The 13,918-nt window shown below is 33.0% G+C and overlaps 1 protein-coding gene across 1 annotated transcript; it reads left to right on the top strand.

Annotated features, from left to right (window-relative positions):
- The first annotated feature begins 908 nt into the window (after positions 1 to 908).
- On the top strand, positions 909 to 8,987 carry LOC143056670 (uncharacterized). Its single transcript, XM_076229825.1, has 2 exons — positions 909 to 955; positions 6,642 to 8,987. The coding sequence occupies exons 1-2, from the start codon at positions 942 to 944 to the stop codon at positions 7,891 to 7,893; spliced, it is 1,266 nt and encodes a 421-aa protein (XP_076085940.1). The 5' UTR covers positions 909 to 941; the 3' UTR covers positions 7,894 to 8,987.
- Positions 8,988 to 13,918: the final 4,931 nt, after the last annotated feature.

The following is a 13,918-nucleotide window of genomic DNA, read 5'->3' as shown; positions in this document are numbered from 1 at the left end:
GCTTGCATCATACATCAATCATCGCATAACTGGACGCTTGATATAACCAAATTTTCACAGTTTACATATCCCGTTACTATGTCAGTTGTCAGCAAAATAAAAAATGTATTTTGAATGCTCATCTTAATAAGACCTTTTCGGAATCATTTAGACACTATATCGTGATAGTTTTTGACAAGTGAATAATTGTCTTTTCGGAAAAGAAATGTCTATCTGTTATTATTTCTTAATACATGGGATTGGCACATGCATCTTATATTAATTTGGATTTCTTTCAATTCTATAAAACGTTCCAAATGAACAGAAATAAGGAAATTAATGATTATATCGATCACTACAAGAGTTACATCACTCCCAGCACATGTCTGTGCTTCATGTAGGAATCAATCTGTAATGCCTCAGACGTTTCTGTTTTTATACATTATATGTCATAAGCAGTTAGCTTTGTGAAATCCTGCTAAAGTGTAATCCAGAAAAGCACTTCAGATGAATGAAGGTTCAAAATCGGCGTTTGAATAATGATTGTGTTTTTGTAAAAATATTACTTTTTGTAAATATATAATATTTTTTTTTTTAATGTTTTACTGTTATATGATATACCTTTAATAAGATAAGAATGGAAATGAGGAATGTGTAAAAAGACAACAATCCGACCGAAGAGCGGAAAACAGACATCAATGGATCTTACTTAAAATGTAAATACTGACAGACTTGTATCATCTCTTGTGTTTTACGTAATATTTGTTGTATCTATTTTTGACTACTACACAAAAGATCAGTATTTTTCACTTTTCGGTCACATTTGATTGAAGTCCTAAATTAGACCGGACTTAAAATCGTGATAAATAAACTCATTTTTTTCAATACGTTTTTATATCATATCATTTTATTATTATTATTTGCAGAAATTAGTCTATCGGATATATTTGACCTGCATTGTAATGGCCAAGGAAGGGTGAGTAGATTATTCTTACAATTATAATAACGGCCGCCTAGAAATGCTCCCTTAAAAATCAGATTGAACTCTTTTGTAGCACTCTCTGCTGACGTAATAATGATAGTAAAACAAAGAATATGGAGTATACATGACACAAAATAATTGAATGCACAATGAAAAAAAAACGCAAACAAAGAATAGAAGACGGCCACTGGCACCGGCTTGAATGGAATTCTTAGCAAGCATGATTTGAATAGATGTTATAAGACGTGACAATACCTTCACATATATATGAATAGTGGGTAGATAGGGACATCTTTTGCAAATGTGTTTAATGAACACAAATTCGAAATGCTAGATGGTACTTTACGGTATAAATATTGACAGAAACAAAAGTGGTTTCTCTCTGAACTTTATTTTGCCTAACTTATTGTTTACCTTCCCTGTGCTTTCTTTGTAACGATGAAGCAATTTCATTGCAGTACAATATAAATGTACAATGTATCACTAAATTTGTTCGAATATGATCAATAAAAAATAATAAAAATCTTGACGGATACAATAACAAACGATACACAACTAATAAAAATATCCATCAGATTTCAATACGATTGTATGGAGATGTATTGTAGAGTGTTGACAAATCATATCTTTAAACCGGGGGAAAAATAGACAAAAAAACAGTTTGGACTTTAAATATTTTTCAAATTTGAATATCGAAAAAAGAAAAAAGGAAATAGCAAACAACTTGTGTCTGATTATCTTTCAAGCATACTGAAAGGACCATCAAAAACAGATAGTTAATCTTAAACATCCAAATAGTTCATTTTACAATCGAAGCATTATTAATTCCTTTTATTTCCATAGACTTCAGTACACACTATAACAAATAGGTATCTAATTTCTAGTTAGTGAACAACTTAACAGATCAGAGGTATTGAAAGCAAAAACATATTTTAATGGAAACGGATTTACAAAGTTAAGAATATGACAATTGCTATCAGTTTGTTTGATGTGTTTGACGAACAAAACGCTAAGCAAGAGCTTGTAAATTGTTGTAAAGGTAAAATGGGTCGTTTTATAACTTTCTTAATTGTTTTTTTAAATGTGATGCCCAAATGTCAACAATATTAAGTCAATTAGTAGAATTGGAATCAAGAGATTTATATCGGATTCCTCCCGTTTGTAACAATTATTTCAAAAGGAAAAATGACATTTTATTCATGTTTGGCAAATACTTTATTATTCTAATTTCAATTAATAATGAACTTTAATCAAACACTCAATTGTATGTTGTTTTTTTTTATTTCATATTTCTACTAGAACACACCCGCGAAATCGCGAGGAAATAGAGCGTATTTAAACTGTAAAAAAATATACTGACTGGAGAATTTCAGGAGAGATATCAAAAGTCAAAGGTACTTAGGGACTGGGCATTTTTTATATGCCCTCCCAATATTTTCCAAATACCGATTTTTATACCCTATGAACATGCACATATACTTTAATTACTATACAGAGAATTTCAGGAGAGGTATCAAAAGTCAAAGGTACTTGTATATATATATATATATATATATATATATATATATATATATATATATATATATATATATATATATATATATATATACAACTCGTCTAAACATCAACCCAACAATGTTAGATCTGTAAATTTGCTTTCGCAAAGTTTTGGTTCTTCCCTCGCCGGGATTCGAACCCATGCTACTGTGATATCATGACACCAAATCGTCTGCACTGCAGCCGTCCCGCTAGACCACACTACCACCTGGGCTCTCAAAAAAAGAGCTTTCGCTGGCGGTATGTTACCTTTCCTCGTCAGTTTCAATCTAGCGGCGTACTACAGTACATAATATATAAGGCATGAAGATGTTATTGTTACAGATCAGCTAAATTATCTATAGTAAAGGATCCTACAAATTAATGTAATATACAGTCACAGACAATAATTACATTTATAAGTACGTCTGAGTCAGTGACAACTCTACAACAGATGTATCCATCGGATCGCCATCAATGATGGTGATACATGGCTGTGTACATAATGTATATACAACTCGTCTAAACATCAACCCAACAATGTTAGATCTGTAAATTTGCTTTCGCAAATTTTTGGTTCTTCCCTCGCCGGGATTCGAACCCATGCTACTGTGATATCATGACACCAAATCGCCTGCACTGCAGCCGTCCCGCTAGACCAAGAAGGAGGGAAAAACCAAAAATTTGCGAAAGCAAATTTACAGATCTAACATTGTTGGGTTGATGTTTAGACGAGTTGTATATACATTATGTACACAGCCATGTATCACCATCATTGATGGCGATCCGAAGGATACATCTGTTGTAGAGTTGTCACTGACTCAGACGTATATATATATATATATATATATATATATATATACATCAGTGAACGCCATGCATAGTAAAGAGTCCCCCCAAGATAACCATTGGAATTTATAGTAAATTATAACAAATACAGTTATTCATAGTAAATGTATGTAAGTATACAGAAATATATTCGCAGTGACCGCCGTTGAAAGTAAACCATAGGCAGATCCCAGGCCTGGGGGGGGGGGGGGGGCATTTCGTTGAAAAAAAATTGTTGATTATATTGGGAATCACGGACGCATGAGAGGAATGCCCCCCTCTTTTTAACTGTAAACTAATTGATAGTAAATAGCAAATATTATTCATTTTCGTTTTCCTCCAAATATAACCCAAACTGAATAACGTTAAGCAAGAATGATACATGATAGAACTCAAAATGATAGCAGAAAGCAAATTTATAATAAAATGTATATACTTATTCATAGTCTTTGTATGTTCAAAGTACAGAAAACACAAACCGGAAGTCTAATCTGACTTAAAGTTTTGTCTAATGACGGGAAAATATCCGGACGCATTCTTTTTCGTTTTTATCCCAAAATAACCCAAACTGAATGGTCATAAGAATGGATGACAAATGCGACTATACATGTTACCTATAGGACACAGAGGCATGATGGTTAATTTATTGTGGAAGGAGGAGAAGCGACACACAAAATGAGGTCTTCTCGTTTAATAGTATAGATTTAGAAGACCTTCCAGAAAATTTCTCTCTAATAATTGTTTTTATATCCTAATAACTTCTTTGATCATGCTTTAGTGACAACAAACATCTACCCACTTTTACAGATAGCGCACAGTATTCAAAAATGAAACATCTATTCTACAACTAATATGTTTTAAATCCGTTACAGGTGCAACCGCGTTGGTTTTATTATTTGATTTATAGTTCACTTTTGTTAACCTAAATAACAATTTTATAGGATTGGTAAAGATTTGATCTCAGCACAATAAGTCTAAATGTGTGATATGCTCAGAAAAGCGTCAAATTCAATGTAAACAATAGAACTAGTTCTCTCTTTTCAGACACTATAATTATACAAAACAATAATGTATTGAAATTTGATACCTTTTTCCTCTCTGTATAAGACAATTTAAGTCAACTGTGATTGTTGCACGAGTGTTATTCAAACTATACGAGAATTTTTCCATTAAAAGTTGGAGCATTAAATAAGAAACAGTCAACAAGCAATCTTCTTTAATGTATTATATGCAAATAAATCGGGTTTTTAGAATAAAAGCGCGTTTGTTTAAATAAAAATTCATTACATCAATACATTTGTTCGTTTTGGTTAAAGATGGAAAAACAACTCCAAAATAAAGGCAACAGTAGTATACCGCTGTTCGAAACTCAACAAAAACAAATCCGGGTTACAAACTGAAACTGAGGGAAACGCATCAAATATAAGGAGAGAACAACGGAACAACAGAAACACAACATTAAAATGTAACAAACACAGAAACGAACTATAATATAACAATGGCCATGTTTCTGACTTGATACAGAACATTTTAAGAACAAAATGGTGGGTTGAACCTGGTTTTGTGGCATGGCAAACCTCCCGCTTTTATGGCAATGTTTAATATCACATAAAAATGACAACGTTACATGACAGGACTACAATACAGATAAATGGGAGAACATAAAGCGCAGAGAAACACACGAATAATATCTAACAAAAGGTACCAGGGTTTAAAATTTAATACGCCAAACGTGATTTCATCCATACAAGACTAACTAGTACAAGTACAAAGTTGAAGAGCACTAAGGATCAAAAGTTCCAAAAAGTTGTGACCAGTACGGCTAGGGTTTTCTGCCTGGGATAAAAAAAAAAACATTCTTATTATTAAGAAATAATTCATACTTTTGCGAACATTAAATTTAATAAAATTACTGTATAATAGATATACATGTATAAAACTGAAGCAAATTTGTTATATAAGAAAACAAATAACATATACAATTTTGGGAAGGTATTTTTGCGATCAAAGACGATTTTTTTGGGGGGCGGAGGGACGGGGGGTACTTTAAGACATGCTTTCAGATTTACACGAAATAAGTGACTAGTGTATGGTATTTTATTTTGTAGGTCTGATCTTAATTTTTGTGTAGAAGATTTAATAAGTTTATAATGCTATTGTACTCTTTAGAAGGAGAGGTAATGAAATTAGAAAATGTTCATTTGTTTCAAAAGTATTCTAAAATATCACGCTTTACAATATGAATGACATTTGTGACGGCATACACCTATTTAAATTGACATAACCGACTTATAGCAAATGTTCACATGGTTTTTTTTATTTTTTTAATTTCGTATAGGTTAAATCCTATCAACAATGATATAATCTTTTTATGATAAAGTTGGGAAATGGGGAATGTATAAAAGCGACATTTTAAAAGATTCAAACATATAACAATGTTTGTGCTAGAACATGTATTTGACATCTACATTTCGTTTTAGGTAAGGGGTTGGCTCATATGAAAATATTAATGAAAACATTTGAAAATTTTTGCCAGTTTAGCCGTTTTGGACGTTTGAAATCTTAACACAATATCTATAAGACACAAATGATAAATTGATTGATTGTTGGTTGCTTAACGTCAAGTGTCAATTATTTCGTGCATACTCAGGACGAGAACAAGTTCACAATAAATACAATAGGTAGGTTGATATGATAGAGGCCATCTGGAATGATGGTCGGGGAAATTTGGACTGCCACTGGAAAATGAGGGATCTTGGATAGGGACAGAAATTTTGCCTTACAACAGGCCACCTACGGACCCCTCAAAAAAATTGTTGAAAGGGTTCTTAACTTGCAAAGAGCGTGGAACTCTCTTTACACGAGGCATCGGATTTAACGTCCCCCTTCTGACCGGACGTCACTGCGAACTTGATATATCCCGCACAGCCAAACGGACGCCCCACATTGGCAAGCGTTTTACTGCCGGTCGGGAGAAGACCAAGTGAACATATTTCTATACCCCAGACACCCTTGGGGGTCACAAATAATAAAACACGAATTAAGATATTAAACAACATTATAAGTAATTGGATTAAAAAAACACTATTTTATTGATAACAAAGGCCTTTCTATACTTAACCCATCTGTATGTACGTTAAGTCAACTTTTCGACCATTGAAATCGATTAAACATATTTTTGAATCCAAATAATCGTATTGTTGTTGGATATCTTATTCGTATCTTATTATTTGTGTCTTAATTTCGTATTTATATCGTACTTCCTCCTTTTATTAGTTTATAAAATTGTCATAGTTTGTATTTGTTTTGTTTTTAGGCTAAAGATTCTCGAAAACATGATTGGAGAAGGTAAATCTGGTCTAGAGTTACACGAAGACTACCCTGCAATTATAGTTGTGATGAGTATTCTCGCCCTTTTCAGCATTGCTGGTACCATTGGAAATGCGTTAGTGATATATGTGTACGCACGGAAACGCGAAAAGACAACGACGACCATTTTTATATTGACTTTGGCAGGAACAGATTTTTTCACATGCCTTATTATCATTCCATACACAATCGTAGTAGAGTATGTTTCAAAGCGAATCCATTACGACACAGCTTGTAAGATATACCAGTTCTTGATAACATCTAATGTGCCATTTTCAGCATTTATCATGGTCGTTATTGCATTTGATCGTTACCTTAAAATATGCCGACCTTGGAACCATACTCTCGATGTAAAAATGGCTAAGAAGACTATAGCTTTTCTCTTACTATTTGCCGCAGTTTTAGGAATAATAACCGCTTTAGTTCACGGAGTTCCTAATCAAAGCAATAAGAAAGTGAATGAAACTCAAACAAAATCTAATTCGTCTTTCCTATCTTCTAATGGAAATGTAAATGCATTGAAAGACGAGTGGATACGAACAACTTTTCCTTCTGGTACCGTCAATATCACTTTGTCATCGATCAAGGAAAATAAAACATTCAACAAAGAAACACTTGAACTTATGGATGCTTCTAAGATAAAAGGTTTATGTATCCCTAACGAAATATACATAAGTAGAAGTGTTCGAAGTGTTTTTCAGAAATTCTGTGCCTCTCTATTTTTGGTGTCGGTTATTTTAGTTTTTATTCTTTATAGTCTTGTGTTTCGGTCCCTAGCTGTTCGTCGTTCCAAAAAATCAAAGAATAGACTTTTAAATGGCGGTCAAAATACATCGCATCAAACTGTTACAACACACACATGTGCAGTTACAACTAAACTTACAATGGCAGAAAACGGAGAAGTTGAAACGGTTCAAATGCAACAACTTCCAGAAAAGAAATCCCGCCAAATAAGATCTAAATCTTTGAAAGAAAAACACAGAGTTGCTAACATAAAAACAGCAGTCATTTTATTTATAGTAACTGTAGTATTTATCATCGCATTTTTGCCTGCATGGTTAATGGCGATGCGTGCGGTCGGTGGAAATATTATTTTATTTTATATGCACTTTAGTTATAACGTAGCAAATCCTATCATCTACGCCTTCTTCAATCAAAATTTTAGAAAAGAAATGAAAAATGTGTTGAACTGCAGCTAATTATTGTCGGTTGTCAATTTTGACAATAACATTATCTTGTTTTTTTTTCTTCTTTAAGTAATATGTCATGTTGCTTGTCTGAGAGAAGACTAAGAACTTCCGAAAGGAAAGATTCGATCAGTGGGAGACTAACGTGTCATACACGTTCTCCATTGGAATCATTCTGCATGGCGTAACCAGAAACAAATGTACTTTGTGAAAAAACAAACCTTGGAACATATAGTCTTGCTGATGAAAGGATATAAACGACAACCTTTTCTCTGCTTGTATTCCCTGTCATTTGAAGACATCTACTGATATAGAAAGCATTTTGTAAGAGCGGGAAAGGTTCTTAGGTTATATGATCGATCTAAAATTCTTAAGATTGAGGTGATACGAAGTTGACAATGTAATGGGAAGAGATGGATAAAATGTAGATTGTGTATATATAATCCGACGGTCTGAAAGGGTTTATTTGAATTCCTGTGTTGTCATTTTATTCATTAATGAAACACGATTGTAGGTGGAAAATACAAGGGCATACATTATTTGTTCTTTATTTGGACTATGTTTGTCTGTACATCAAGCTTAAAATGTGCATATGTATAACAAGAAATTATTTTTTTTTAATTTTGAAACTAAAAGCTTGTAATAAGTAATGTCTATTAACACTCTGCCACTAGTGAAAATCATTTGCATATATTGAAATGTCATCTTGTAATAACAAAGTATTGCAATGTATGATACTAGAAAGAGATAGATTAGACGATTGAATAAAAAACAGATCTGTTGAAAAATGGATCTGTCCGAAAAGATGAAAAACACCGAATAAGTTAACGTTATTGATCAATCATTGGTTAGAAAATACACCGAATGTTTGCAATAACATTATTTATATTTAGATGAAAGCCTTTTTATCGAATTAATAAATATAAATATCAAATATACGAAACTTTTTTCACACGAAACTTTTGTTTCAGATCTGGCGAAATAGTTAACATATTATAAATTAATGTTAAAAAGTAAAGTTTTTTGAATTTGTAGATAACTTTCACATTTGAACATTGTATAATAACTGTAAAATATCAAGTGCAAATATTGAATAAAATATGTCATAAAATAAAACACAAACTTTTCGTCGATATCAAATTATATATAACAGAAACAAATAAAGTGAAAAGAGAGACAAAAGATAACAAAGGGAAGTTCAAATTCATAAGTCGAAAACAAAAGATAACAAAGGGAAGTTTAAATTCATAAGTCGAAAACAAAAGATAACAAAGGGAAGTTCAAATTCATAAGTCGAAAACAAAAGATAACAAAGGGAAGTTCAAATTCATAAGTCGAAAACAAAAGATAACAAAGGGAAGTTCAAATTCATAAGTCGAAAACAAAAGATAACAAAGGGAAGTTCAAATTCATAAGTCGAAAACAAAAGATAACAAAGGGAAGTTCAAATTCATAAGTCGAAGACAAAAGATAACAAAGGGAAGTTCAAATTCATAGGTCGAAGACATACAGACAATGACATTTAACAAAAGATTAACACCAGCCTATAGTAGTCAACTTTAATGATTTAGCTACTCGAACCCCAGAAAGACACGATATGATCCGATAATTGATTAACTGTCTGAAAGATTTGAACAATATTCCCGTGCTTGCATTTCCTATCATACTTTTCTTGATACAAGGAAACTATTAAACCAAAGGTTCCAAATGATAAAGTTGAAATCATCCCTTCGTAAAGTTTACGGACGACATCACGAGTTGGTTTATAGTTATGGAATAACCGTTTCACAAATATTATCGGATATGTTCCTTACGCCGTAACTACAATCCCCGTCCCTTTCATGAATGTGACCTACCGAATTAGACTATTTACTGGATTCGTTATCATATAAGCAACTAGACGAGTGACACATGTGGAGTAGGATCTGTTTACCCTTCCGGAGCACCTGAGATCACTCGTGGCCAAATTATGAAAACTTGAAAGACTTGTATATTAAAAAAAGACCAAAATTATTCCTCTTATATTGCCTCAAGTTAGACTTGGACATGTGTGCCAAGAAAGACATGTTGTTGATACATATCTAGATTGCTGTTTGGAGTCATAGCTCCGTGTTGAAGACCGTATGTACTTTGACATATGATGGTTAACTTTAACACATTGTGACTGGGAATAAATGTTTTCATTGGCACTCATCCCAAATTTTCTTTTATCTATAACAGGATATGAATGTGAAACTCACGTGGTGCCTTCGTTGAATTTAGATGATTTAGCATTCTTCGAGAGTTTAAAATCAAACATGATTATTAGGCTCAAAATTACATGAGAACGAAAAACATATTTGGGGTTCTATTTGCAACAGAGTAATCGATTTAAGACTAAACAAGGGAATTCGTTTTTATACATTCATGTGACGCACAGTTCGTATTTTTATAAGGTAGTTTTTGTCCTAACTGTCCTACCTGTCCTAACTGTCCTAATTTTTTTAAGGGGTTTGTTGTTATGGTTAAAACTGTACTGTATTCCTGTCATATTATGCTGTTTTTCTAGCGGTATGGTTAACATTGACAAAAATGCGCGAGGTTTGCTGGCTACAACACCCGGTTCATCCCACTATTTTTTCTTAAAAATGTCCTGTAAAGAGAATATTGCAGATGCAATCTAATAGGTCGTTTCTATGTACGTTTCATAGTCGTTTGTTTTTTCTATTGCACCTCAGTGCTTTTTTTTTGTGTTTTGTAGTTTTCCTTTAATGGTGATGTGTTTCCTTGGTTTGTTTTAGTTTGTAACTCGGATTAATTTTTCTCAATTAATTTATGACTTTTGAACAGCGGTATACTACTGCTGCTTAAAATTACGTGTAAACTCTAACTTTTGCTGAGATGTTACCTATAATACGGATAAGAGTGGTTACCGCATATATTGGACAGTAGAATAGACCACATAAATAAACATTACATAGCATGAAGCTGTAAAAATACCAATTCAATTCAATATGGAAAAAAGTCCAAATACCCTGTCGTCATTACCTTCTCTTGTTGATATATCCATTGGGTGAAATGGTGAAATGATTGACACTAGATCAGTTTCAAATTCTAAGACAGGTTAAATCCTAACTGTTTTAATTGGTCAGTTTAGCTGTTTCAACATTTCCCCAAGATAATTTTTGTTTACATCAAAATCGCAGAAAATAACGTTTATTCCATGAGTCATTCAATTTAAGGTATTACAATTTGTAAAATGATCGTAAACTCAATAAATATAATATACAGGTAAAACTTTATATTTTTTTAAAGGTATTACTAGTATATACTTTATTGATTGATCTTTTTATATTTGTTAGTTTGATATATCCTGTACCTTATCGCGGCCTCGTTAAACATGCCCCCACCTACGCCAATTTAGTGATGGGATATTTAGAACAACAAATGTTTCAACGAATATCTGTCCAATACGACCAAAATTTCAGTGATTATATCTTTCAATTTTGGAAAAGATATTTAGATGCCTGCATAATATTTTAGAGCAGATCAGAAGAAGATTTATACAAATTTAAAGATCTAATCAACTCCTTACACCCGTCAATTAAATTCACCATGGACACCAGTGATATACAACTACCACTTTTGGATATTCTCATCTTAAAATCAGGCAGACAAATAACAACGGATAATTATTATTAATCCACAGACACCAATCAATACTTAAATTTTCACTCGTGTAATCCGTCCAATACAAAACGAAATATACTTTACTGTATGGCCAGACGGATTTGTGCTATAGTATCCGACAATATTTATCAAAGGTACCAGGATTATAATTTAGTACGCCAGACGCGTGTTTCGTCTACAAAAGTCTCATCAGTGACGCTCATATTAAACTATTTATAAAGCCAAACAAGTACAAAGTTGAAGAGAATTGAGGATCCAAAATTCAAAAAAAGTTGTGCCAAATACGGCTAAGGTAATCTATGCCTGGGATAAGAAAATCCTTAGTTTTTCGAAAAATTCAAAGTTTTGTTAACAGGAAATTTACAAAAATGACCACGCTATCATATTCATGTCAACACCGAAGTGTTGACTACTGGGCTGGTGATACCCTCGGGGACGAAGCGTCCACCAGCAGAGAAGTACGTTTGAAGGAATTAAAAGGCTACTTGACACAACAGTTATACCCAGAGGGTCTAATCTAAAGTGAAAAACGAAAATCAAAATTACTGACACTTCAAGTATTACGAACCCAGTATCTACCGAACGTTTTTAATACAATAAAATCAAACCTTCCGATTCTACATGAAGGTGAAACTATGACAAAATTGATACTGGAAGGAAACTTTATCTACAGCCGAAGGCAACCTAAAAACTTAAAGAAACAAATGACCAGAGCTCGATTCGAATCGAAGATTAGTGACTTTGAAATACAGTCTTGCAGAAATTCAAGATGCAGGGTTTGTGATAAAGATATAAAATATTTGGCAAAATAAAAACATCTAAAGATGGCAGAAAATTTCATGTGAACACCAATATGACTTGTAAGACAACAAACCTTATTTGATGCATCACGTGTCCAGGTTGTTATTAAAATTATATGGAACAGACCGGGATTAGCCTCTCTGAACGGGTTCAAGTTTATAAAGAACAAATAAAACACCCACAATACAGAAACTCGCCAATTAAAGGCCATCTTCACACTTATGGTAAAAAAATGTTTTCAAATAATACTTATTTTCAAATGTAGACGGGATGAAGCCTATTGAAAGAAGATGGAACGTTATTTCATCACAACGTTCTGATCAAAATTAAATCCCGAACACTTTTAATTACTAACTATTCCAGAACGTAACAAACCTCCTGAACGACGTCGACCATAACGACGCTATATGAGTTATCCCGAAGAGTCCCAATGGAATGATGAAATCGATTGAACTGGAACTGTTAACTGGTTACTTATTTTACTAATTATTTTATGAATATATATATCTGCATAAATGAAAATTGTTTTGTACGCCTATATATATTTATATATATATAAACAAAGTGCCTAGGAAATCAACCTAACGATGTTAGAGTAGATTTGATTCGTTACTACCTCCCCGGCGCCGGGGGTTGAACCTGTACTTTTTGTAACCAACTTCTACGACAACAACGCCTAGCATTGCGCAAGACCTTATCCCCACCTCTAACTCTAGCCTCTAGAAATAAGCTTTCGCTTCGGCAGGTGTTACCTTATTAATCAAGGATCTCTGATAAATACACGAAGTATTTATTTTTAGTGTACAGAAATGATCATCTACTCATCTCTCCAGTATTATTACAGGATGCTTATCTATTTTTAGAGGCATACAATCACTGTAAATAGATATATGTATATGTCTGCCTGAGCGTAGTTACAACTGTAAATTATACTTTGTCCATCGGATTTCTTATGATTAAGAAATACCAGGCCTTAAAATATGTTTAAAGCACCTAGAAAATCAACGATGTTAGAGTGGATTTGATTCGTTACGTCCTCCCCGGCACCGGAGCTGGAACCGGTATTTTTTGTTTCTTCTAACTTCTACTACAATACCGCCTAGCATTGCGGAGAGACCTTATCATCTCCTCTAACTCTAGCTTATAAAAATAAGCTTTCGTTTCGGGAGGTGTTACCTTCTTGTAGGAATTTAACAAGGATCTCTGATACAATGCACGAAGTTTTTATTTTTAGTGTATATATAAACAAGCCTTAATTGAAAACAACGTTCAAACCTATGATTGCGTTGGATAAAAACGGCAATTTTTATACGTGTGCATGACACTTTCCAAATGACTAAATCTACGCATCATAGATACCAGGATTAAACTTTTATATCAAAAGAGTGCAAAACTATATTTTTACAAAACGCATTTGACTAACAAGTCGAACAACTGATGTTCAAAAAACCTTGCTGACTGCAGTTGACGATTGCCAAATAAAGTGATTACAAGGTGTAACAATATGGATATCTATATCAATTTAATACCAAGTAGAAAACAATAAACTTGTGGCAAATATGGTAAA

This window comes from Mytilus galloprovincialis, chromosome 13 (assembly GCF_965363235.1).
Source record: "Mytilus galloprovincialis chromosome 13, xbMytGall1.hap1.1, whole genome shotgun sequence".
NCBI lineage: Eukaryota > Metazoa > Mollusca > Bivalvia > Mytilida > Mytilidae > Mytilus > Mytilus galloprovincialis.
The sequence above is the reverse complement of the archived record's forward strand: the minus strand, read 5'-3'. Positions and strand labels throughout refer to the sequence as shown.